General features: G+C 49.2%; 1 protein-coding gene across 2 annotated transcripts in view; it reads left to right on the top strand.

The window, feature by feature from the left end:
• Window positions 1-7,616: 7,616 nt before the first annotated feature.
• The window catches only part of Tiam2 (TIAM Rac1 associated GEF 2), a 115,770-nt gene continuing 98,062 nt past the window's right edge, over window positions 7,617-25,324 (top strand). For both annotated transcript variants that reach the window (XM_045158854.1, XM_045158853.1), the window contains exons 1-4: window positions 7,617-7,734; window positions 9,445-10,650; window positions 14,999-15,434; window positions 24,174-24,346. In XM_045158854.1, coding sequence (XP_045014789.1) covers window positions 9,451-10,650; window positions 14,999-15,434; window positions 24,174-24,346 — 1,809 coding nt within the window. In that variant the 5' untranslated portion in view covers window positions 7,617-7,734; window positions 9,445-9,450. The remainder of the gene's footprint in view (window positions 7,735-9,444; window positions 10,651-14,998; window positions 15,435-24,173; window positions 24,347-25,324) is intronic.

Genomic DNA, 25,324 nt, shown 5'->3' with positions numbered 1-25,324 from the left:
AAACAACTACAAGATTAAGGAAAGTATGTCTCTCTCTCTCTCTCTCTCTCTGTGTATCATTTTCAGAGAGACAGATCATTGGAATTCTGAATTAATGAATAGTTTCATCCATCATGAATTCAAAATTTGAATATTATTGGGAGATGGTAAGATTCCTTGCCTGGTTGGAAGAAGTAGGTCACGTGGGTTCTGTCCTCAGGGGCGGTGACTTTCTGTGGCCCCTTCCTGGTGCTGCTCTGCTTCCTGGTTGTCGTAAGGTGAACAGCCTCAGTCACAAGTTCCAATAGCCATGGTGTAGCTTTGCTGTGGGCCCAGAAACATGGAGCCAAATGGCATGGGCCCTCCGAAGCCATGAGCAAAATTATAATCTCTCCCATCATGTTAGATATTTTGTCATAGCAATGAGAAAAGTAACAAATAGGAATGGATGTGCCATTGTGATGAAACTGCACTGTAAGTTTTGTCATAGTTTGGAATTTATTTATTTATTTATTTTGTACCACTACTCAAGAAGACATAAGCAAACACCCAAACCCATACATAAATGGAGTTCTCTTTTTTTTTTTTTCCCGAGGTAAGGTCTCACTCTGGTCCAGGCTGACCTGGAATTCACTCTGTAGTCTCAGGGTGGCCTTGAATTCATGGCGATCCTCCTACCTCTGCCTCCCGAGTGCTGGGATTAAATGCGTGCGCCACCACACCCGGCTCTGGAGTTTTCTTAAAACAGGTTTTCTCATACTGGGATATGCTTTGCTAATTTTTTTTTTGTTTGTTTTTGTTTTTGAGGTAGGGTTTCATTCTGGCCCAGGCTGACCTTGGATTCACTATGTAATCTCAGGGTGGCCTCGAACTCATAGCGATCCTCCTGCCTGTGCCTCCTGAGTGCTGGGATTAAAGGCGTGCGCCACCACGCCTAGTTGCTTTACTATTTTCTGGTGGGATGAATTCATTCAGGGGACTTCATGACCACCCATGGGCTGTGACCCCTCTCCCCCCGCCAGTTTGATCTACGGTTCTGTGAGCACTGTTGCAGATGTTAGAAATTCTTACAAAGCTGGTGTGAGTTCTGAGACGCCTCATGATGAATGCACTTACCTAACGTGATGAGCTGGGCCATCATCCCTGTGGGATTTATTAACTCTTCCCTGTGGAATGCCAGCCATTCCTGTCCACTGGGGTCCTGCTTGTGGGGTGCAGAGTGCTGCCTAGTGTCTACCCCTTGCTTCTGGTGCAGCCCCACAATGCAGCGTCATTTGCGAGGCTATTATAGGCAGCTAGCTTCTTGCCCACGCTGCTTGTAAGGATTACAGATTCCCGTGGAGCGTGGAGACCAGATGTTCCCGTTGCCTGCCTCTTTATCCATAAGCGTGCATTCAAGTCTTATAATTAGAGACATGCTCCTTCCCACATCCGTATTCAGTTCACACACAGTGACTGTCATTCATCACCTCAAGGTGGGAGAAGCTGGGTTCAGCACTGTTCCCGGAGTTTACGTTAGGATCCTTTGCAGAGTTCAGTGCTTTTTGTTTGAGCTGTTAACACATTTGTCCTTTTTTTTTTTTTTTTTTTTTTCCGGCATTTTTAGTGATACATGCAATACTCACTCTTTAAGGCTGGGTTCCTCAGCATTGTGAACGCATAGCACCAGATGGGCACTCTCTGTGAGCAGCTGTGCTATGTACTTGTCCAGTGTTGGTCAACCCACCTCTGTCCTCTCCCCACAACTGGTATGATCCCAGCTGTGAGGGTCACCGAGACCTCCAGCCACGCCAGGTGGCCCCTTGCTTAGGATGGCTGTTTTAAAGTACTGCTATCCGTTTAATGAGCACCAGGGTAGTTTTCTTACATTTTATGGTTTGGGCCGTTGTTTTTCTTGACATTTGACATCTCTTATAAATTATGTAGCTTTTGTGTGCTGTGATTGTGTGGAGGGAATTGATCAAAATAAGACACGTACACAGCAGAATTTGGAAAATTCCAAGTGTGAGAGAATATACGTGTGTGTGTATATATCTTACAATATTTACATGTATATAAGATTTAGATTTAATGATTGATAGTGACAGATCTGAAATGACAGACGGTGAGGAGATTTTACATCAGAGCACACAGAATTAGCACTTCACGTCTAACACTAACAGTGCTGTTTTGCACTCACAGGTTTTTGTCTTTTTTTTTTTTTTTAAGGTGGCTTGACATGCATTTGCACACTTGATTTTTCCATCCGTGAGGTAGGTGGGACAGATATTTTTATCTTCAGGTTACAAATGCGGGAACGTGAAACCCAGAAAGTGTAAGGTCTTTGCCCAGGGCCTCCCGCACTGGACGAGAGAGGAGCCAGTCTCAACCCAAGTTCTGTGACTCAATCCCCAGCTTCGTCTTCTCAGTGTCTGGAGCTCCCCTGCCCCATGTCGAGTCTGGTGTTGAACCCCGCTCTCCTCCGACTCCACGGGCAACGGGGCACAGCCTCTCCGGAGTTACACGGAGCCTGGTAGAACGTCACCGTGCCTTCGTGCCATAGCCCTGGCTCCAGCTACGAGCACTGCTGCCCACTCAGGCCCCACCCCTCCTTGCAGGCTCTTCTGCGCAGGGCCATCTGCCCACGTGGTCACTCCCCTTGTTCTCCACCTCAGCGTGGCTCAGCCCCCAAGATGTGATGGTGGAGGACCCTTGGAAGTAGGGACTTTGGATTGTGACATATCAGTGCACCCCAGGAAGGCAAATGAAGACGAGATGAGTCTCGAATTTTGCCTTGAAAGATAGGTCCCCTCTGGTTTCCAGTAGGTCATAATGGTTATTTGGATGGTTATGGCGTGTTTGTGAAATTCTTGTGCACTGCTGGGCATTCCTAGTGTGGTGGTCACAATTTAAAAACGAAACAAGCAATGCAAAAATTCCCGTCTAGTCTTATTTGTAATTTTAGCTTAAACTGTATAGCGTGCTTGAGAGATGGCTCAGCAGTTAAGGTGCTTGCCTGCAAAGCCTAACGACCTGGGTTTGATTCTCCAGTGCCCAGGTAAGGCCGGAGGCACAAACTGACATGTGCGTCTGGAGTTCATTTGCAGCAGCTAGAGCCCCAGGTGTGCTTATTCTCCCTGTGTGCCTGTCTCTTCTCTCTCTCTCTGCTCGCAAATAAAATAAAAAAAATTGAAAAAATACTGTATAGAGTATTGCTAAGAGTGTAGATTAGAAAAAAATGAAAAATATGCATTTCTTGTTGCACATACACCATACCTGTGCAAAAAAGGGGAGGGTTTAACTTTGAGAGAGAGGGAGAATATGGGTGTACCAGGGGCTTCAGCCCCTGCAAATGAACACCAGACGCATGCGCCGCCTTGTGCATCTGGCCTGCTTGGGTCCTGAGGAATCGAACCTGGGTCCTTAGGCTTCACAGGCAAGCACCTTAACCGCTAAGTCAACTCTCCAGCCTGGGGAAAGGCTTTCATACAGATTTTAGCACAGACATTAAGAAGGAGCGGGCTGGAGAGATGGGTTAGTGGTTAAGGCACTTGCCTGGAAAGCCAGAGACCCTATTGATTCCGCGGGACCCACGTAAGCAAAATGCACAAGGTGGCGCATGTGTCTGGAGTTTAACAGTGGCTTGAGGCCCTGGCGTGCCCTTTCTCTCTCCTTCTGTCTCTTTCAAATAAAAAAAAAAGTATTAAAAAAAAAAAAGGTGTCCCGTGAAAGGGACAATACATAGCAGTCTTGTATTGTTGGTGAGACTTCTCAGAAAGTCTCCAGTTCATGCATGAGAGAGGAATAAGTAAGTTTTAAACTCAAAGGTCTCTGATACTTTGGACTGCAGGATGGTGTTTGAAATCTCTCAGTGAAAGACTACTGTCTCTCTGCAGGCAGTCTTCATGGCAAATTTTGTTAGTTGTGTTGAAATTCTGAACTGTCCGCCAGCGTGAGTCCTCCCCTCTCCGTGGCCCCTTCGTGACGCCCGCCTGGCTGTCCTGCTTGGTGAGACGTGCTTCGGTTGCAGCCTGCCGCCGGGCGCAGCTTCGCTGCGGTTTGGAGCGGCGGCCTTTGTGTGTCCGGGAATGTCACAGTCGACTTCCACTGACAACAGTTTTGTTCCTCTGGCCCGTGGCTCCAGAGTGCACCGGTGTGCGGGGGGACTGACACACAGGCCCAGGAGCCTCAGGCCCCCTTTAGGCCATTACTAGATTTCAGAAGTCATGAAGTCAAGTGCAAAAGAAAACTCTGCCAGCTCCCTGTGAAGGTCTAAGAGACAATCGCTGGGGGGGGGGGGGGTGCAGCCATTTTTAGCTCCATAAGTTCAAAGACACAAAGTGTGGCGGAGAGGAAAGGCCGGAGCTCAGGGTTTGCGCTGGGAAAGGTGATGCTTTTGCTGCCGGGCTCCAGTGTCCGAGATGGAGGGAGCAGTCTGCTTGTGGCTGTCCCCTCTTCTAGGGGTACGGGAGAGCTGCTTGCTCTGCGGCAAGCGGCCACTGCCTAACAGGCTCTGACTTAGCCTCATTAGATAGATGCTGACCTCACTTTCAACAGGTTCAAAGAGCCATTAGATTTCCTGCTGGTGCCCAAGTGGAAAATCTGACTTTCTTTCGATTTAAAACGTGTTTGTGCAGGTAGATTCAGGCAGGAGGCTTTGGCTTTGTTGCAGGACCTGGGCTCTGCTGCCATTTGCTTCCTGGGTCGTGAGCTTTGGAAGTCACGCCAGAACTTCCCGAGGAGATGCACAAGAGCCAGCAAGCCCCGAGGCGCATGAGAGCACCCGTGTAAAACACCAGACACAGTGGCACGTGCCTGAAGCCTTGGTGTTTGGGAGGTGCAGACAGGCAGAGCCCCAGGGCTGGCTGACTCACCAGACTAGCTGGATTGGTGAACTCTGGATTCAGTGAGAGATGCTGTTTTAATATGTAAGAGGGAAAGTGATTGAGGAAGATCTCCAAAGTTGATCTCCAGCCTATATGTGCGCATGCATGCATACACATGAGCGTGTGTACCCATCCGTGTGTGCTCACGTGCATGTGGATACGCACACATACTCGTGCATACCACACCCAGCAATAGGCAAATGAAAAAATAAGGGGGGAAAAAGGAGGCTCAGTGTAGGCCTTGTGATGGAATGATGGCCTCCACCGTGAAGGGTGGGTACTCTCAAACACCACCCAGAAGGTAACCAGTGCTGTGGACAATGTGGAGGAACTGGACTCCTGATGTGCGGGTGGTAGGAATGGGAAATGCTAAAGCAGGTGTCGAGCATGTGTGATTTCTCACTCGGTGGCCACTGCTGAGGAAGGGGTGGCAAGATTGTAAGAGCCAGAGTGGGTAGCAATATACTGAGGCATGGTTTCCCGCCCCCCCCCCAAGACTTTCAGGACCTCACAGTGAATACCATTAATCCCACCGAGGAGGGCCCTGGGTAGAATGGGGGTGGAAGAGAGAGGATAAAAGAACATAACCTTTAAAAAAATTAAATTAAAAAGAAAATGTTCAGGAAAAAAAAAGCTGAAATTTAAAAAAAAAAAAAGGCTGGAGAAATGGCTCAGCAGTTAAAGACACTTGCTTGCAAAGCTTGATGGCCTGGGTTCAATTCCGTAGTACCCACGTAAGCCAGATGCACAGAGTGGCACATGCATGTGAAGTTCGTTTGCAATGGCAGGAGGCCCTGGAATGCCCGTGCTCATTCTCTTTGCCTTTTTTTTCTTTCTCTCTCTAAGAAGTAAATATAAATAATTTTTTTAAAAGCAGAACAGCCTGATGTTCACTTCTGGGTACAGTACCAAGAAGGGTTGAAAGCTGGATGTTGCAGTCAGGTCCGCACTGCTGGTAGAAATCGCCCAACAAAGAGCAGCGTGTGGGAAAAAGAGGTGTGTTTTGGCTTAGTCTCGAGGGGAAGCTCCATGATGGCAGGGGGAAAACGATGGCATGAGCAGAGGGTGGACATCACCCCCTGGCCAATATCAGGTGGACCACAGGAACAGGAGAGTGTGTCAAACACTGGCAAGGGGACACTGGCTATCACACCCATAAACCTGCCCCCCAACAATACACTGCCTCCAGGAGGTGTTAATTCCCAAATTTCCATCAGCTGGGAACCCAGCTGTAGCAGACAGCTTCAGATTTGCTGAGGTGAACTTCCAGACTAGACACACTTATAGAGAAAGGGATATTTATTGAAGCCTGCAGATTCAGGGGAAGTTCCATAAATGGCAGAAGAAGCTGGCCTACCTTCATAGGACCAAGCAGAGAGAGAGAAGCCCAAGCCAAAAGCCACACAACACAACACACTTCAGGAACTCCTGCTAGGCACACGTTGCATATCTTTAGACTGAAATCTGAAACCCACCACCACACCTTAAGATCCATCCAGTGACACTGCCTCCAGCCAGGTGGCTGCAGATGCAAACTACAAACAAGCAACTGAATATATTGGGGGCCATCTATTCTATTCAAACCACTACACCAACATTCAGAACACCTGAGTTTTGGGGGACACCTGAATCAAAACCACTGCACCAGGTCTCAGAGCAGCACGGCCACACCTGTCTTCAGTACCTCGTTACGCACAGTACACAAAGGTTCTACCCAAGTGTCTTATCAGCCGCCCATGGATCAATGAAGTGTGCATATTGTACATGCATGTAATGGAAGGCCACCAAGCCTTAGCAAGGACAGATTTATGAGAGGCCACTGCGAGGTTAAATAAACTATGAGGCTGTTACGCTATGTGAACTGAGCAAATCAGAGGAGGACAATAGTGTGTGCTGCATTGACATGGGCTGCCCAGGGCTGCCATGTTCACAGGGAATGGAAGGAGGGAGCAATTGCCAGTGGCTGGGAGGATGCGGACTAAGGAGTTGCTTGTTCACTGGGTTACAGAGTTTCAGTTCTTCATGAAGAAAGTTCTAGAAAAGGATGGTGGCCATGGTAGTACTGTATGAAAATACTTCACACTTAAAAGTGGTTCAGAAAGTCCCATCTTGTTCGGCATTATTTTACCATGACTACAAACAGAAGAAAGGCTAAGGAAGCCTCTAGAACATCACCCCTGCCTCTTCATCACCATGCTCTCTGAGTCTGTGAGTAAATGAAGGCTTTGTGCCTGGGCAGAGAGTGCCATCAGATGGCAGTTCCCCTCCCGGCCCTTCCTGCCCCCTTCCTCAGAGGCCCACCGTGTCCCTGTGGGGCTGGCCCCTTGCCCCCACTAACGAGTGTCTGAACAAAACTAAGTCTCGCTGATGAGGTCAGCCTCTGACTTGCTGCTTTAGCCAGAGGGGCTATTCACTGCGATTTCGCATAACGATGAGCCGAGCTGCCACTGTCCCGTGAAGGGGATGTCCCTGCAGTCCTGACAGCAGAGTGTGAGGGTGGTTTTCCCAAGAGTGGTGACAGATGACTGGCAGAGGAGCCGGATCCTCTCACCTGCTCTCCTGGCAAACAGAGGCCCTTGTTTGGATAGAGACGTTGGATGGACAGTTTTGGTTTCCTGTCTTTCTCCACAAAACCTTGATGCCTCAGGCAGTTCGCAGACATTTATGACCTTGACAGTGAGTTTGGGCACCCGTCTTAATAACCTACATTAAATCTTTGTTGGCGGGAGATGAGAGTGAAATGGTGAATGGAGTTTTCTCATACTTTGCTTTCCCAGGATGGCTTCGTGGAGTCACCCCCACACCTGTTGACGACCTGCTTGCTCCTAAGACCATGTGAAGCCTGCTGAGCCGAGCGCTGACCTCCCCAGGAACGAAAGCCGCCTGCCAGGTAATGCCAGCTCACGCGTGCGGGCTTCACGTCAAGCGCGTGACCGACTAAATCATGAGTAAGGGTTGATTTGGTTCAGAGATTTGGCTTTTTATTTTTTTTTTAACTGCCACCACGGGGAGAGGTCATTCCATTTGATTTCTCCTTTGTGGCAGTGTGAGCCTAGATAATCAAGCATTAAAACCCGTTAAATTGGCTTGGAAACCAAACAGGAAGCCCTGGCTTGCCCTGGCCTCCACTGCCGACATAGGCCGGTTGGCATCAGTAGAGTGTGATTCTTGAGTGAGCAGGAAAACCTGGGAGGTTCAGAGCATTGGGCTTCGCTTGTGCAATCCTTGAGCTAACCAGAGCTATCAAGGGAATTTAAAGAGTCCAGCCTCTTTTTTTTTTCCCCCTCCTCTTTCTGGTGCCCAGATTCAAACCCTGGCAGCTCCACACATTTCTCTCACTGTTTTCTAAAGTGTCCTATGTCCTACAGGTTAGCTTCATGTTTTTTCTCTCCCAACTGAAATCTTTTATTTACCTCACTACCTTTTAAACTTGGTCTTACTTTTGGAACTTCTCTTCAGTGATTTTCCTACTGTGGGTGACACACGTTTGCTCCCATGGAGTCTGGTGCCTGGGCTGATGTTATTATGAATGTGTTGGGAGCCATAACCCTGGGGTTGCTGGTCTTCTCTGTGTCTAGGGGTTCTGCGCCCACAGACTAAACCAGCCACGGATTGAACATGCTAAAAAAAAACATTGCATCTTTAAAAAAGAATTCATTCATTGAGTACTTTGCTATATGAACATAGTACATATTGGTCATATGCCCATTGGGTTATATTAAGTTTTCTCTCTCCAAGCCCTGTTTCTCTGAGGGCCCTCCTCAGGGGGCTTGTCAGTATTCACTGTGGGGTCATGAATGTACCAGTCTCTCTCTCTCTCTGTGTAGGGGCAATGCCTCAGGACCCCTCCTATTCTGGCACTCTTAATGGTATTTCCATCCTCTCTCCCACAAAACTTTGTATCTTTACTAACCATGTTCAGACCTTTTCCCCTACACACACACACACACACACACACACACACACGCGCGCCCAAACACCCTGATTTCCATAGCATTTCCATTGCTGCCCGTGCTCTAACGTACTGTAGGAGGAGTCAGCAGGGCGTGGGAGGCTGTGTGTGATCAGTAGAGAGTGCACCAGTGTGTCTACGGGCAGTGGTCGTCTGTCTGTGTGGTTTGGAATCTGGAGGATCCAGTATCGTGTGAGTCGTTGGCTCTTCAGGTCATTTCTGTGTGATGAAACCACGTAGCGCTGGCCAGTGGCAGTCCGTCCATGTGTGTGGATGGTCAGAGTAAAGGCCCTTTTCCTTCAAGAATCATTACTTCCAAACCTGCCCACCGAGGGTCTGGAGGAGGTCTCTCCCCTAAGGTGAGACTTGGGCTTGTTTGATTTTTACTTCAGTGTCATGACGCTGATGTGTGCCCACCAATGTACAAGTGTGCATGCTACGCTAAGGCCGGTGAGGGGTCTTTGCACAATAAGGGGACCAGCTCAGCAGAAGGCGTCTCTTGCCTCCACTCCTTTGAGTCATGCTAGGAAAAAGTGTATTTTTTTTTCCTATGGAATGAGTAGGATAGTACTACCTATATATTTTAGAAAGCATTTAGAAAGGTGACGCGAGCCTGACTGTTACTGAAACAGCAAACTCTTGATGCAGGTCACAATGGGGAACTCCGAGAGCCAGTACACCCTCCCAGGGTCGAAAAATCACAGCAACCCTCTCATCAGTGCTAAACAAAAGCCTTGCTCCCTGAAAATATGCACCCTCCACGCAAAAGACGAGAAGTCATTGCGTGGCTGGCCCCACGGAAGCGCCGGAGCAGGCTACAAGTCCAGGTCCCTGGCCCGAAGCTGCCTGTCCCACTTCAAGAGTCACCAGCCGTACGCCACGAGGCCCGGGGGCGCTGCGTGCAAAGTTCCCAAGGGCGCTGCCTACTCCAAGCACCGGGCCAGTGCCCCAGGGCACGACTCCCAGGGTCACGGTGCTGCGCTCTCACCGGAGAACGGTTTCCACCGCGTGGGCCACAAGCCAGAAGATAACCGCGTCACCTCCAGGGACTGCAACGGCCACCTTTTCACCTGCTACGGGAGAAATGACAGCATGGTCTCTACCCCGGCAGGCGAGGCCCGTCGCAGCCCCAGGGTGCTCATCAAAACGCTGGGGAAGTTGGATGGGTGCCTGAGGGTTGAGTTCCACAACGGGGGCGATCACGGTGAGGGGCCCCCGGAGGACCCGAGGGGGCCCGTGCGGCTGCTGAGGTACTCGCCCACGCTGGCATCAGAGGGCTGCTGCCCTGCGCAGGGAGCCCGGAGGGACTCCGGCGCTGACTCCCTGGCCAGCCAGCGCCCTTCTCCTACCGACTCTCAGCTGCGCTCCAGCAAGGGCAGCTCCCTGAGCTCGGAGTCATCCTGGTACGACTCTCCCTGGGGCAACGCCGGGGAACTGAGCGAGGTGGAGGGCTCCTTCCGGGCCCCCAGCACACCCGACCCCAGTCTCACCGCCACCTTCCCACCCACTGACACCAAAAAGCCTTTCAACCAAAGCTCTTCCCTCTCCTCCCTCCGGGAACTGTACAAAGATGCCAACCTGGAGAGCCGCTGCCCGTCCGGCACCTGCCTTTCTTCCGACGACTACATCGGCTCCCACGCCAGCCTGAGCAATCGCGTGTCCTTTGCCTCAGACATAGATGTGCCCTCCCGGGTGGAGCACGGGGGCCCTGTGCAGTACACGTCCTTCACCCTCCCCTGCCGGAAATCCAAAGCCTTAACCGAAGATGCTGCCAAGAAGGACACCCTCAAAGCCAGGATGCGACGGATCAGCGACTGGACGGGAAGCCTCTCGAGGAAGAAGCGAAAACTCCAGGTGAGCCCGCCTGGGAGCTTGGGGCAGAGGGGTCCTGGTGTTTGCCCACCTGTAAAGCAGAGATCCGGAGCTCTTCAGCGCAGGCGAGCTTGAGGAGGGAGGGGTAGCTATCTGGGTTTTTCTTCCGCTCTCGCTTCGGACGGACATGGGTACATGCTTAAGCCCTCCACTTCAGGGTCTCCATGCCTTGGCTCTGGCTGTAAGTGGATACTGCAGACCAGGCGACCTGAGTGGCACCCTGACCTCACAGTTGAGCCAGCTGTGAAGTCACAGGTGAGGGTGCCAGTGTGGTGCGTTCTGGTCAGGGCCTCTGCACATTGCAGAAGGCTGCTTTCTTGCTGTGTCCTCACACGCTGTGAAGGAGGGAGAAGGGGAGCTCTTCCTTTGTTTTTCCTTTTCCTTTTTGAGGCTGGTCTTACTGTTGCCCAGGCTGTCTTGAAACTCACTCTGTAGCCTCGGCTGACCTCAAACCCATGGCAGTCCTCTTACCTACCTCAGCCTCCTGAGTGCTGAGATGATAGGCATGAGCTGCCATGCTTGGCTGTGTCTTCATTTTCTTTTCGTAAATATTCTATTTTTATTTATTTATTAGAAAGAAGGGGAGAGAGGGAGAGAACGAATGAATGAATGGGCACATCAGAGTCTCCAGCCACTGCAGACGAACTCCAGATACATGTGCATCTGGCTTATGTGGATTCTGGGGAGTTGAACCTGGCTCCTTAGGTGCACAGGCAAGCACCTTAACCACTAAGTCATCTCTCCAGCTTCATTTTTTTTTTTTTTTTTTTTTGGTTTTTCGAGGTAGGGTCTCACTCTAGCCCAGGCTGACCTGGAATTCACTCTGTAGTCTCAGGGTGGCCTCGAACTCATGGTGATCCTCCTACCTCTGCCCCCTGGGTGCTGGGATTAAAGGCGTGCGCCACCACGCCTGGCTCCAGCTTCATTTTTTTTTGCAAACAAGGATGCGAATCCAGATTGATGCCTCATGTGCGTGCATGAGGAAGCCAGAGGCGAGAGCCAGGTGTCCTCCTGTGGCTCATCCACAGGGTCCTCGAGCCGCCATCTCTCCCTCCACTTGGAGCTGCTGCCTGTCAGTGAGCCCAGCCATTCTCCAGTCTATACCCCCTGTGAACTGCGCGGCCAGGCCCAGCTTTTGACATGGGAAAGCTGAACTGTGCAGTCTCTGATCTTTATGCTTAAGTGACAATCTCTCTTAACCATTGAGCCATCTCTTCAGCCAAAGACATTTTTAAAGTTACTTACTTTATTTTTATTTATTTATTTGAGAGAGAGAGAGAGAAAATGGGCACGCCAGAGCCTCCAGCCACTGCAAACAAACTCCAGACATGTGCGCCCCCTTTTGTATCTGGCTAATGTGGGTCCTGGGGAACCGAGCCTCGAACCGGGGTCCTTAGGCTTCAGGCAAGCGCTTAACCGCTAAGCCATCCCTCCAGCCCAATATTTTTTTATTAATTTGTGATGAGAGGGGGGGGGGGAGGGAGGGAGGGAGAATGAATAGATGCTCCATGCTGTCTTGCCACTGCATACAAACTCCAGACTCATGCACCACTTTGTGCATCTGGCTGTACATGGGTACTGGGGAATTGAACCTAGACTGGCAGACTTTGCAAGTAAGTGCCTTTAACCACTGAGTATTCCCACTGAGTATTTTCATAGATGAAAAGTCTTATTAATGACTATTTTATTGACAGTTTTCATATATGTATCTTAAATATTTTGGTCATAATACCCCTCTATTACTTTCTTCTGCCCCCCCCCCCAACACGCCCCCTTTCACTGGGCTCACTCTTGGTTCCAACTAGCCCCTATTCTGTTTTCATGTCTTGGCTTTCCTCCATCATTTGCAACTTGTTGATGGGCCCAGCGTTGCTCAGTTAACGACGGCCACTGTGAGCACTCTGTGTGTCTGGAAGCCAGTGTTAGGTAGAAAGTCTTATAAATGGATTAGACCCTGGGAAATGAAGTTCATGCCTACGTTAAGACTGAGTTATACATGCTGCTGGGTATGGTGGCGCACGCCTTTAATCCCAGCACTAGGGAGGCAGCAGTGGGAGGATTGCTGTGAGTTCGAGGCCACCCTGAGACCACATAGTGAATTTCAGGTCAACCCTGGGCTAGAACAAGACCCTACCTCGAAAAACAAGTTATAAATGCTCTTTTGCAACATTTCTCTGTCTCAAGGAGGAGCAGTCTTGCTTTGCTCTAGCTGAGCACTAAGCCATTCATGATGCAACTTGAAGTCTGTCTTACGAGAAACAACGATCACGGTGTTAGTAGGTCACTCGTAACCTCGGCACGTATGTGCTTCTCTGGGCGAGACTTCTGCTTGTTTGAAATGCCCCTTCAGGGCTCTGGCCGGAAGCAGAGGTTCTCGGGGCATCTGGAGGCGCAGCCAGTCAGTCATACGCACAGCTGTGGCTGGAAACGTCAACACTAGCTAAACGGGAAGCCTTCCTTCATCTCCTAGGAGTTTTCACAAATCAATAAAATGACAATTTAAAAAAGAACCTCAAGGCTTTTGAAAGTTTCCTGAGTGACTCACAGCAGCTGGTATATTTGCCCGGTGCTGCGGAGGCATCCGGACATAAATAAATGTGACCGTGGGACACTGTAAACATCACGGAAAAGAGGATTTCCAGCTATCGTCTCGCTGCCCTGTTTCCAGCTCCCAGGTATTGCGGAGTGGTCTGCGGTGGCCTGGCGATGTGTGTTTTGATCCCAAGGAAATATTATCACAAGCCCACCAGCAGCTGAGAGTACTTCTTAGCCTTAATCTGAGCTGTACATCTTGACTCAGAAGTGAAGTTTACTTCCTACCCAAAACACTTCGTTACTACTATTTTATTTACTTTGTTTTGCTTTTTCTTTTTTTGAGGTAAGGTCTCACTCTAGCCCAGGCTGACTTGGAATTCACCATGGAGTCTCAGGGTGGCCTCGAACTCCCAGCCATCCTCCTACCTCTGCCTCCCGAGTGCTGGGATTAAAGGCGTGCGCCACCACACCCCGGCTGTTATTAATATATATGCATAGAGCATCTTCCTCTGTAACCCAGGCTGGTCTGGGACTCACTAGGTAGTCCGAGCTGTCCTGAACTCACGCCAGTTCTGCTCCAGCTCCACAGAGTGCTGGGATTGCAGCTGTGAACACCACACAGAGCTGTTTCCTGCTGTCCACCAGTGACTAGCCCTCAGGACAGCTGCTAGACAGTCAAGACAGGACACGCGTTAGGATACACGTCTTTGTTTCTAGCTCACTTCCATTCCTGACTGGCTCTGTGTTCAATGTAGGTCTACTACAAGGCAACAGTTACTAAGCAGCTGTGAATTTAGCATTGCTTGAATTTGATTTTTTTAAATGTTTCTTTGTTTTTGCTTTTATTTATTTGAGAGCAACAGATAGAGAGAATGGGCACGCCAGGGCCTCTAGCCTCTGCAAATGAATTCCAGGTGCATGCGCCACTTTGTGCATCTGGCTTATGTGGGTTCTGGGGAATTGAGCCTCCAACTGGAGTCCTTAGGCTTCAGAGGCAAGTGCTTAACGGCTAAGCCATTTCTCCAGCCCCTGAATTTGATTTTGAATTAGAATTCATGTTAAAGCTAACAGCCATGTCTTTGGTTTTTCCTGATGCCCACAATAAAACAGCTGCTCGGAACTAATGAATGAGTACTTTTGTCATAAGATCAGTTGCAAAAGTAAGTAAAAATATGAATCATAAAAAACTACAGTTATTGGGCAGTGCCCTTTATGAGCTATGCCTTCTTGAGACATGGGTTTTACTCTATGAACTGGGAAAATATGATGCATTTGCAGAGAGAGAGGAAGCAAAGTTTGTTGAGTTTCACCTAGCAACACCACACTCAAGCTGTGTACCCTGCCTCGGAACTAGTGATTTTCTGGCTATGTTTTCACATGATCTAGCAGGAAGCTATAGTAGAAGAATATGCGTTCTTTCCTGAAGGACACTGATTCACAGTTACCAAAGGAAAAGAACCCTCTTCCGAGAAGCCTTCACCAGCGTGTCTTTGAGTTTACTAGTCGAATGTTTGATGCTAAGTATATGTTAGAGAACTTCAGGCGGCCCAGTGGTTTTCTACCTAACCTCCGCAGGCGTTGACTCCAGCGACGTACGTGAAGTCAGGCAGCGTCTTGCGACATCTTTCTGGTTCGGAGACGCGACGATCGGGGTTGTGATTTTGGTACAAGGTTTGCGCACTGCGGCACCATTGTTGGACGTGGCCCGTATGGCGCTGAGGCTGGGTGGAGGGAACGTGCTGTGGTATGGGTGCTGTTACTTGGGACGGTGACGGATCACTTGTGTTGCACGTAGGAGCCGCGGTCCAAGGAGGGCAGCGACTACTTTGACAGCCGCTCAGATGGCCTGAACACCGAAGCGCCGGCGCCCTCTCCGGCGTCTGCCTTGCTGTGGTCCGCAGGCTCCGCTCAGGCCCTGCCTCAGAGAAGCGAATCCACTCACGCGATCGGCAGCGATCCGCTGCAGCAGAACATTTACGAGAACTTCATGCGCGAGCTGGAGATGAGCAGGACCGCCACGGAGCACGCGGAGACCTCCACTGGGACCCTGGACTCCAGCAGCGACTCCCTCAGCTCGCTGGAGCAGCTGGACGTGCTCTTTGAGAAGGAACAGGGGGTGGTCCGCAAGGCGGGGTGGCTTTTCTTCAAGCCCCTCGTCACCCTGCAGAAGGAGAGGAAGCTGGAGCTGGTGGCTCGGAGGAAGTGGAAACAGTACTGGGTGACGCTTAAAGGTGAGTCCTTCCCAGCTCCCTGAGGGCGGGCTGCATGTGGCCCTGTCCTATGTCTGTCCTGTCCTTGGAAGTGCCAGGGAAGCCAGCATCAATTTGAGCTGGTGTGGAATGTCCCGATGCAGGGGTTCATGACATTCTTCACCCCTAAAACTGTGCCAAGCCTGTGTAGTAGTTCTGCATGCTATTCATAGATCCGATTCAGTCTCGTAAAATAACTTAAAAGTTATTGTTTATTATTTTCTATAGTTTACCATTCCTTAGTACTTTAGACACATCTACCAAAAAAACAAAACAAAACACAACAAAACTGACCATCAAATGTAGTTTACTTACTGTTTTGAACTTCCCAGTCTATAAGTGTCTAGAACGTCAAAGTGGGGGATGTTGCCTGGTTTACTGAATTGGTATCATCCCCACTTCCATAAAGTATGGAAATCTACTTCATTTTCATGTATGTGCATATGTCTATATGTATGTGCAAACGTGGGAGATCCCGTGCAAGGGTTTGTGAGTGTGTGTGTGGACACCACCGGATGGACAGTCATGGATGCTGTCTTTCAGGGTCCGTCCACCTGTTTTAAAACCATACGTTATTTATTTGTGAGTGAGTGAGACAGAGAACGCGAAAGGGAAAATACGGGCACACCAGGGCCTTCTACTCAAAACAAACTCCGGACACATGCACTACTTCATGTGTCTGGCTTTACGTAGGTCTTAGGGAATCAAACTCAGGGCCACAGGATTTGCAAGCAAGTGCCTTTAACTGCTGAGCCATCTCCCCATGCTCTACCCATCTTTTTTTGTTTCTTTGTTTTGTTTTGTTGTTGTATTTGTGTTTTTCGAGGTATGGTCTCATTCTACTTCAAGCTGCCCTGGAATTCACTGTTGTCTCAGGGTGGCCTCGAGCTCACAGCGATCCTCCTACGTCTGCCTCCGAAGTGCTGGGATTAAAGATGTTCGCTCCCATGCCTGCCTTCTACCTACCTTCTTCTTCTTTTTTTTTTTTTTTTGAGCAAAGCACTCTCACTGACCTGGAACTCCCCAAGTAGGTTAGACTGGCTAGCAAGAGAGTCCTAGGGATACTGCCTTACCACACCTAACTTTAAATGTGGGTGTGGGGATTGAACTCAGGTCCTCGTGCCAAGCTGTCTAGCCCAAGAAAGTCTAATTGTTATTACCAACAAGTGCAGCTGCTTTTTTATTTTTTTGTTTTGGAGGTTGAACCTAGGGCTTGGGTCATGTGTGGTAGCACCAGTGTCTCTGTCCTTCCTCCCTGTCTCTCTCCTTCCTCCACCCTGCTTCTTGCTTTCTTCCTTCCCTCCCTTTCTTTTGAAACAGAAGCATGGATTTATTTTTATTTAAAAATTTTTTTATTTACAACTTCCATAATTGTAAAAATATCCCATGATAATTCCCTGTTTCCCCCTACTTTTATCCCCTCCCCCCTTAATCAGTCTTTTATTTTTTTATTTTATTTTTATTTTTATTTTTGGTTTTTTGAGGTAGGGTCTCACTCTGGTACAGGCTAACCTGGAATTAACTATGTAGTCTCAGGGTGGCCTCGAACTCTCGGTGATCCTCCTACCTCTGCCTCCCAAGTGCTGGGATTAAAGGCATGCGCCACCACGCCCGGCTCAGTCTCTTTTATTTTGATGCCATGATCTTTTCCTCCCATTATGATGGTCTTGTGTAGGTAGTGGCAGGCACTGTGAGGTCATGGATATCCAGGCCAATTTGTGTCTGTAGGGGCACATTGTAAGGAGTCCTACCCTTCATTTGGCTTTTAAATTCTTTCTGCCAGCTCTTCCACAGTGGGCCCTGAGCCTTGGAAGCTGTGATAGAGATGGTCAGTGCTGAGCACTCCGGTCACTTCCTCTCAGCATTATGGTGCCTTCTGAGTCGTCCCAAGGTCACTGCCATCTGAAAAGAGAAGATTCTTTAACCAAAGTGAGAGTAGCATTAATATATGGGTATGAACATTAAGAGAAGTGCTTACTGGGCAGTTTCGTGAGCATAATATATACATTTGGCCAGACGGCAGCAGACATTACACCCCTAGGGCTCAGGACTACCCTGTTGCAGGTTTTCAGAGATATATTCCCTCCCATGGAGTGGGCCTCTAGTCAAATTAGAGGGCTGTTGGTTTCCCCCATGACAGATATGCCACTATTTGCACCCGTTGGCTCATTTGTCCTGGCTGACCAAATTTAAAGCTTGCAGTGTCCACTGTGGAGTATCTTCACTGATGATTTCTGTCTTTCCCATTGAGCTGCATGCAGTGTGGCTTTTTCCAGCTTTCTGTCAGCTGGTCTACATGGAGGAGGTTTTCAGCTCAGTTCCAGCAGGATTTCTCAGTGGGCTTGCAGCCCAAGTATGTGGAGTCTTCAGCAATAGGGTCTTACCATCTATTCCTGGTGGGACACCAAGGGCCTTGGCAGTGGCCTGTAAAGTTTTGGGGGCATCAGGGACCTCCCTGGCCAACAACTCACTGGAAGGTATCCCATCCTTGGGATTGAAAATCTTCTAGCAACAATCTATGGCTCCTGAGTGTTCCATTGTCCAAAAAAGTAGGTTTCCACATGACTTATTTATATCCTCTTAGATTTGGATTAGCCCTCCCTCCACCTTTCCTTTACTCAGTGTCTTCCCCTGACCCCATTTAGGCCTTTTCACTCCCATTAATCTGTTCTTCTACAGCCATATATACAATACCATCCTATTACGTCCCCTCCACTTTCTATTCCCTTTATATCTCCTTATAGTTTGCTGGCCTGTGCTACTGAGTTTTCTTCTGAAGCAGGCGTTTGTTAAGCTGAGAAAGCTTCTCACATGTATTGTCATTGAAAACAAACAGAAGTGTCATTGCGCTGCTCATCATGACTGCAGACTTAAACCCTTGTCTTGTGAGGCAGTGTGAGGCGCGGGGAGCACAGGCCTGATTTATGCAGAGCCGCCGAGCAGCCCCCAGCGCGCCCCTGCGGCTCGGTGTGGGGAACTGAATGTGAGGTCGCGGAAGCCCGATCAGATGCCCCCGTCCTCCTCCATCAGGCCAGGAAGCAGAGACAAGGACCACGTGTGTACACAGCTTGTGGCAAGCGCCTGGAGCCCCCTTCACAGTTTTCCTTTGTTCTCTGTGTAGACAATTCTGTGCTCCCCCCACCCCTACCCAGAGCAAACGACATTTCTCAATGACCAGTCAGTCCCTTTGGGAAACACGAGCTCGCAGAGGCATTTTGTCTTTACAGGATGCCTTTTCCTAGTGAACTGTGTGTGTGTGTTTTAAAGGACACACTGCAGCCTTGGGTTCCCTGTGGTACACCATGGCTGAGAAAAGCATACAGTTATTGTATCCCAGGGAAGGCAGGCAGGTACCTGCATGACAGAGTTAGACTGAAGGGCTGGGTCGGTAAGAGAAGGTCTTTGAGGGATAAGAACGTTAGGCTTTAAGGTTGTAAGAGTCCCTTACATATCCGAGGATAGGGTCAGGGGACGCAGCTGAAATGCGTTGCAAGTAAAAAGGCTTCAGGGTTTAACTTGAATTGAAGGTCACTGAGAAAGAATGGCCAAGGAGGCTGATGTCAGCGTGAGGGTGTATGACCGTCTGGCCCCTCGTTAGTGACCGTTGGACTCTTGGAGAGGAGGTGATGTTCTCCTTCTGGTGCTCTGGTTGGAAGTAGTCATTTCCTTTCTGAGGACACAATAAGAAAATGATTAAAAAATTATTTTTATTTTTATTTATTTGAGAGAGAGAGAGAGAGAATGAGAATATATGGGCACACCAGGGCTTCCAGCCTCTGCAAACAAACTCCAGATGCATGCCCCACCTTGTACATCTGGCTAACATGGGTCCTGGGGAATTGAACCTGGGTACTTCAGCTTTGCAGGCAAGTGCCTTAACCGCTAAGCCATCTCTCCAGCCCCCCCCACCCCCACCAATGATTCTTGTAAAGCTCTACCTGAAACACCATCGTGTGGGGTGGCTGACCCTCTGTGGGCCAGGGTTGAGCATCTGAAATACTTTGCGAGTCACAGTCTGAGGCTGCTTCCTGCCCCCGTGATGTTCAGAGTGAACTCCCTTGACCTTGTGATGTGTTGTGGTTCTATTTTTTTTTTTTTCAAAGTAACATTTGTTTCTTAAAATGGGTGCTTGGGAAGGACACTGGCCTAGGGCTTTGAAGAAAGACATCCAGCGTAGATCCCCACAGTGGCTGGGGGCAGGAATCATGGTGGGGGAGGGGTCAGTGTATGGCCGTATCCCACCATGAGAATTAGGGCCAGGAGCGACAGGGAAGGGGTTTGGGCCATGGTCTATGTGACATGGTGTATAGGAGCTGGAAAATAAACTAAGACCTGGGGCATGCCGGGTCTCCCTCTCCCTCCCTCCCTCCCTCCCTACCTCTCTCCCTCCCTCCCTCCCTCTCTCTCTCCCTCTCTCTCTCCCTCCCTCCCTCTCTCTCTCCCTCTCTCTCTCCCTCCCTCCCTCCTTCCCTCCCTTTCTCTTTCTCTCCCTCCCTCCCTCTTTCTCTCTCTCTCCTTTCTTCTTTCTTCTTTCTCTCTCTCCTTTCCTCTTTCTTATAAATAAATAAATAAAATATTAAGACACACACACCCCTGATATTTGTGCATAGCCTGAGGTTTGGAGGCATCTTGGAGAGGGGCATGGGGACTCACGCACGGGTAGCCTTCTGGTTTTGAGAGCTGGTTGGTAGGTTGCCACCCCCTGCCTGGCCCCTGCCTTTGGGGCAGGATGGGCCTGGTTGTTCCTGGACTACTGCAAGCTCTGCTCCTTGCCTGTACTCCTGGAATTTGCTTGTAAACCCCTTCAAGATCCACAGATACAGCTGCTTTGTAAGTGTTATCAAACACAAATTCCTCGTTCCCTTTGCAGCCAAGGCCAGGCTTGAGATAAAAACAATGTTTTTTTCTTCCCTTTTTGCCAGCTTAACCTTTTCCTTATAGCTTTCTACACGTCTTTCCTCTGGGAATGCGCTGTGTTAACGTCTACTTATTTGGCTTTAAGTCAAAGTTGTAATGTTGGGATTTAAGTACTGGATTTAATCTTTGTTAACAACATACGGATGTGCACGCACATAATCATTTCAGCAGAAGCAGAAAAATTATTCTGTGGATCAAGTGGAACAATCTATAGAGAACACTTCCTAATGGACTTATCTTATGAGTTGCCTCCAGGAAGGTACATTCTTGTGTGACTGGCACAAATATTAGGGGATAGAAGATGTAATAAGTAGTTAAAAGAATACATTTATCTGGGCTGGAGAGATGGCTCAGTGGTTAAGGCACTTGCCTGCAAAGCCTAAGGACCCAGGTTCGATTCCCCAGGATCCACAGAAGCTATATCTGGAGTTCATCTGTAATAGCTGGAGGCCGTGGTGTGCCCATTCTCTCTCTCTCTCTTTCTCCATCTTCCTCTCTCTCAGGCAAATAAATAAAAATAAAATATTAATAACAGCAACAAAAAAAATCATACATCTGTTTTTCCAAGGGATAGGGTTTCATTCAGTTTCAAGGACTTCCTGGGAAGGAAGTTGGCAAGGTCTTTAAAGACGTTCTTGAAATGCACAGGAGTGTTAAGAGAGAAGCTCACCAGTTTTAGGATGCAAGTGACTGACTCCTCCCCAAGATAGGCCCACGGTGGGGGGCGGTGGGGACAGGGTGTAACAAGACGCTTTCAAAGACAGGGCAGACTGGAGGAGAAACCGAGACCCACTGCTCTTCTTCCTCTAGTGGAAGTTCTGATGTCACCTCTTCTGTTCTTGCCCTTGTCCTTGTCCTGCTGGTCTGGGCTCTTTGTTTTTCTGCTACAGTGGCAAGAAGACCGTCCACTGTCACCATCCCCTCACGGGAGGGACAAGGGGCAAGGCTGATGGCTGCAACACGAGGAGAGCTGGAGTAGACTTTGACATGAGCCACTCCCTTTCTGTCAACCCCCAAGAACCCCCTCGGGGGTGCAGACTGTCTTTAATTTGAAAATGGATGCAACCTAGTCACACCCCATTCCTCAGATTCAGTGCGCACAAAATTGTGCACATGGTGGTACGTGTTGGCTCAGCTCCAAATGAAGTGTCCCCGCTGGTGAGGTGTCTGGTGACTTCTTGGCCTTGGTCCAGTATTTGGGTTCACGGCCTCTGGGTGGGGTGATTCAAATCGTGACCGTTGGCTTGCAACATCAGAGAAGCAGGGAAGGAAACATTAATCCACTGGAAAGAATTTGGACTTGGGTGCAGCTGGCATGTGGCCCTGCGACCTTTGCCGTAGTCCATGTGGCCCCAAGTCAAGCTGTGTAGAATGTTTAGGGGCCAGATGGGCCTTGCCCAGTGCAGAGGTTGGGCGGGCCTGTCGTTTCCCAGGTTGTTTTTGGCTAGCAAAAGAGACCGCCCAGCTCTGGCCGTAAGCCTCTCCCCGCCTCACCCTGTCCGTGATGTTGGAGGGAGCTCCGCCTTCTTCTAGTTTGGGCCCAAGTTTTACTACCTGAGAGATTCTTGAGCGCATCTCAAGATGCGATGAAAGGTGAAGGTAGGGAGAAAGGGCCGTTTCTGAAGGCCACCCTTGGGCATTCATCTCCTTCCCCCACTCTGCTGTGGTGGTCATTCATGTCCAGGCTACGGGAAGCAAGGAACCTGTTGAAAGTGAAACACTGTGTACCTGGTGCTGGGCATGGAAGTGGGGGCCTTGCTCATGGCCAGGCAAGAGCTCTACCAATGAGCTACACCCTGAGCCCATGAAATGAGATTTTTTAAAAAAATTTATTTTTATTTATTTATTACAATCAGGAAGGCGGGGGAGAGAGAGGGGGAGAGAATGGGCGCACCAGGGCCTCCAGCCACTGCAAACGAACTCCAGACGCATGTGTCACCCTGTGCATCTGGCTCACGTGGGACTTGGAGAATTGAACCTGGGGCCTTAGGCTTCACTGGCAAGTGCCTTAACCGCTAAGCCATCTCTCCAGTCCCCATGAAATAAGTTTTAAAGCTCTTAAACTTACATGAACAAGGACCCTATACTGCAGCATTGTAGACACTCACAAGTGTGGGTGGGCCTCCGTGCAGGGGAGATGGACAAGTGGTTGTCCACTGTCAAGTGAGAAGGATTTGCAGCCACATGGGCCACACCATTCCTATTCATTTGCTGGAGTTTGATGCACGAGAAATGCTGAGAAATATCTCTTGGGTGAAGATTTGAGAGTGTAGTGAACATTTACCGTAGAGCATACTTGTGTGAGTCTTAAAAATTATTTATCTGCGCACATGCATGTGAGTGTGTATGCATGTGCATGTGACTATATTCACACTAGGGTCTCTTGCCACTGTAAACAAATGTCAGATGCTTGCACCCTGTTTTGCATCCAGCTTTATGTGGGTAGCTGGATAATTGAACCTAGGCTGGCTGGCTTTGTATGCAAGCTCCTTTAATCCCTGAGCCATCTCCCCAGTCTCTTCGTGTGAGTCTTAGAAGCAGTTTGCTTAAAAATTGTGTTTCTTAGCTGTCATCAAAGCAGACCTTTAATGTCTATTTGTAGCATTTTATTAGTTTATTAGGGAGGAAAATAAGCATAGGAAGCAGTATTTTTAGTGTCATATTTAAAGATAAGACATTTGGGCTGGAGAGATGGCTTAGTGGTTAAGCACTTGCCTGTGAAGCCTAAGGATCCTGGTTTGAGGCTCTATTCCCCAGGACCCTTGTAAGCCAGATACAGAAGGTGGCACATGCTTCTGGAGTTTGCAGTACCTGGAGGCCCTGGTGCACCCATTTTTTTCCTCTCTCTGCCTCTTTCTCTCTCTCTCTGTCACTCTCAAATAAAACAAAATTAAAAAAAAAATAAGACATTTGTTTTTCCTCTCTTGTGTGATAAGAGCATATAAAATTGGGCTGGATAGATTGCTTAGTGGTTATGACACTTGTTTGTGAGTTCTAAGGACCCAGGTTTGATTCCCCACTACCCATGTAAGCCAGATGCACAAGGCGTTGCATGTGTCCGGAGTGGTGGAGACCCTGGCGCTCCCATATTCATATTCATATTCATACCTTCTCATTCTCATTCTGTCTCTCTCTCTCTCTCTCTCTCTCTCTCTGTGCGTATCTCAAACAATTTGCTTTAAAAACTTTAAAAAAGAGAGTATATAAAATTATTTGGTATTCATTCGGAGAATTATTGGGTACTTTCTCATAAATGGTCAAGCTCCCTACATAGACCCAGTTTCTTGTTACTGCAGACTGTCGGCGTGCTTAGTGACTGCGGGGTTTTGCTTGGCTTCTCACACTTAATAAAGAAAGGCTTTCTAAGTAACACGGTGCTGTGCTCGAGAACCGAGGTGCTGGGGCTAAAGGGCCCTGAGTTCACTGAAATCCCTCTTCCCTTGCCATCCAGCTGTGGGACCCATACAGGGACTCCACCTGTGGCCCCACTTCTGTGGAGTGGGGCACAGCGCCGTGCCTGCTTAGAGGGCAGCGGCGTGGCTGGAGCGGGTCAGCGTGTGCCGGGCACCTGGAGGAGCCAGGCAGCAGCGCACGCGCAGCCCTGTTACAGGGAGACCGCATTCAGCAGATTGGCTCATTTCCGCTGTGCCTCTGCTGGTTCAGCTAGGCGCGCTTCCTAGGCCAGGGTTGCCTTGTTTGCTGGTTGACGTGAGCTGTTTCTGGATCCTCTCTTCACCCCCTCATCCCATTTCCTAGACCCTCATCATGTGGCAGGGACGGTATTTTGCTGCTTGTCTTTCCCAGGCTGTACCCTGCTGTTTTATGAGACCTATGGGAAGAATTCCATGGAGCAGACCAGTGCCCCAAGGTGTGCCCTGTTTGCAGAGGACAGCATCGTGCAGTCGGTCCCGGAGCATCCCAAGAAAGAGCATGTATTCTGCCTCAGCAACTCCTTCGGGGACGTCTACCTTTTCCAGGTATCGCCGCTGCTGTGCAAACGAAGGGTTGAGGTGATGGCATGAGTGTGATCAAAGATGAGAAAGAGAGGTGGGCGTGGTGGTGCACGTCTTTAATCCCAGCACTTGGAAGGCAGAGGTGGGAGGATTGCTGTGAGTGTGAGTCCACACTGAGACTACATAGTGAATTCCAGGTCATTCTGGGCTAGAACAAAACCCTACCTTGGAAAAAGAGAGAGAGAGAATGAATGAACAGGATGTTACGCAAATGAAGGGTTGAGTGGAGGGCATGAGTGTAATTAAAGATGAGAAAGAACAAGATTAACAATGCAAAACTTAGAAATGATGTAGAACAAATGCTTTACTGGGTTTGGGATTAGGGTGTGAGCAGGAGACCTTGGATTCTGTTACCTGCCAATGCTGTAGGGGCATGGCTGGTCTACTTGTCCTTACAGCAGGTATTTCCTGAGTGCCCAGGAGGTACCAGATGAGAGCTCATGAGATACCTGCCAGGACACAGGCAAAACACTGTGACCCGTGCTGTGGGTTTTCTCAGAACCTACATAGTTGAGTCCTAAGATTCCCAGAGCTGAAACTGTGAGAATGTGGATGGGCCCGTCTAGGCTCCTACCAAGACTCTCAGTGGAAGTCAGCGAGGACCTTTCTGAACAAGTGTCATTAGGTCCTGCTTCCCCGAGGAAATGAAAGCGACCTTACGACGTTAGAATTCAGAAAGTCTGCTGTTGGAATTTCCTTAGTTGGTCCTTTGCTGTGGGCAACAGAGGAAGTGCTCCATGGTTTAAATGCACAACCATTTCGGGACATGGGAGAATGGAATGTGGTTCTTTGCCCACACAGACTCAGTCAGACTTGCTGTTATGAGTTATTTAGGCTTTCATTATTTTTTAAATATTTATTTATTTATTTCAGAGAGTGGGGGCAGAGGGAGAGAATGGGCACACCAGGGCCTCTGGCCACACTGCAAACGATCTCCAGACA

Source organism: Jaculus jaculus, chromosome 9, assembly GCF_020740685.1.
Source record: "Jaculus jaculus isolate mJacJac1 chromosome 9, mJacJac1.mat.Y.cur, whole genome shotgun sequence".
Classification (NCBI taxonomy): Eukaryota; Metazoa; Chordata; class Mammalia; order Rodentia; family Dipodidae; genus Jaculus; species Jaculus jaculus.
Note: the sequence above shows the minus strand (reverse complement) of the source record. Positions and strands in the feature narration are given on the sequence as shown.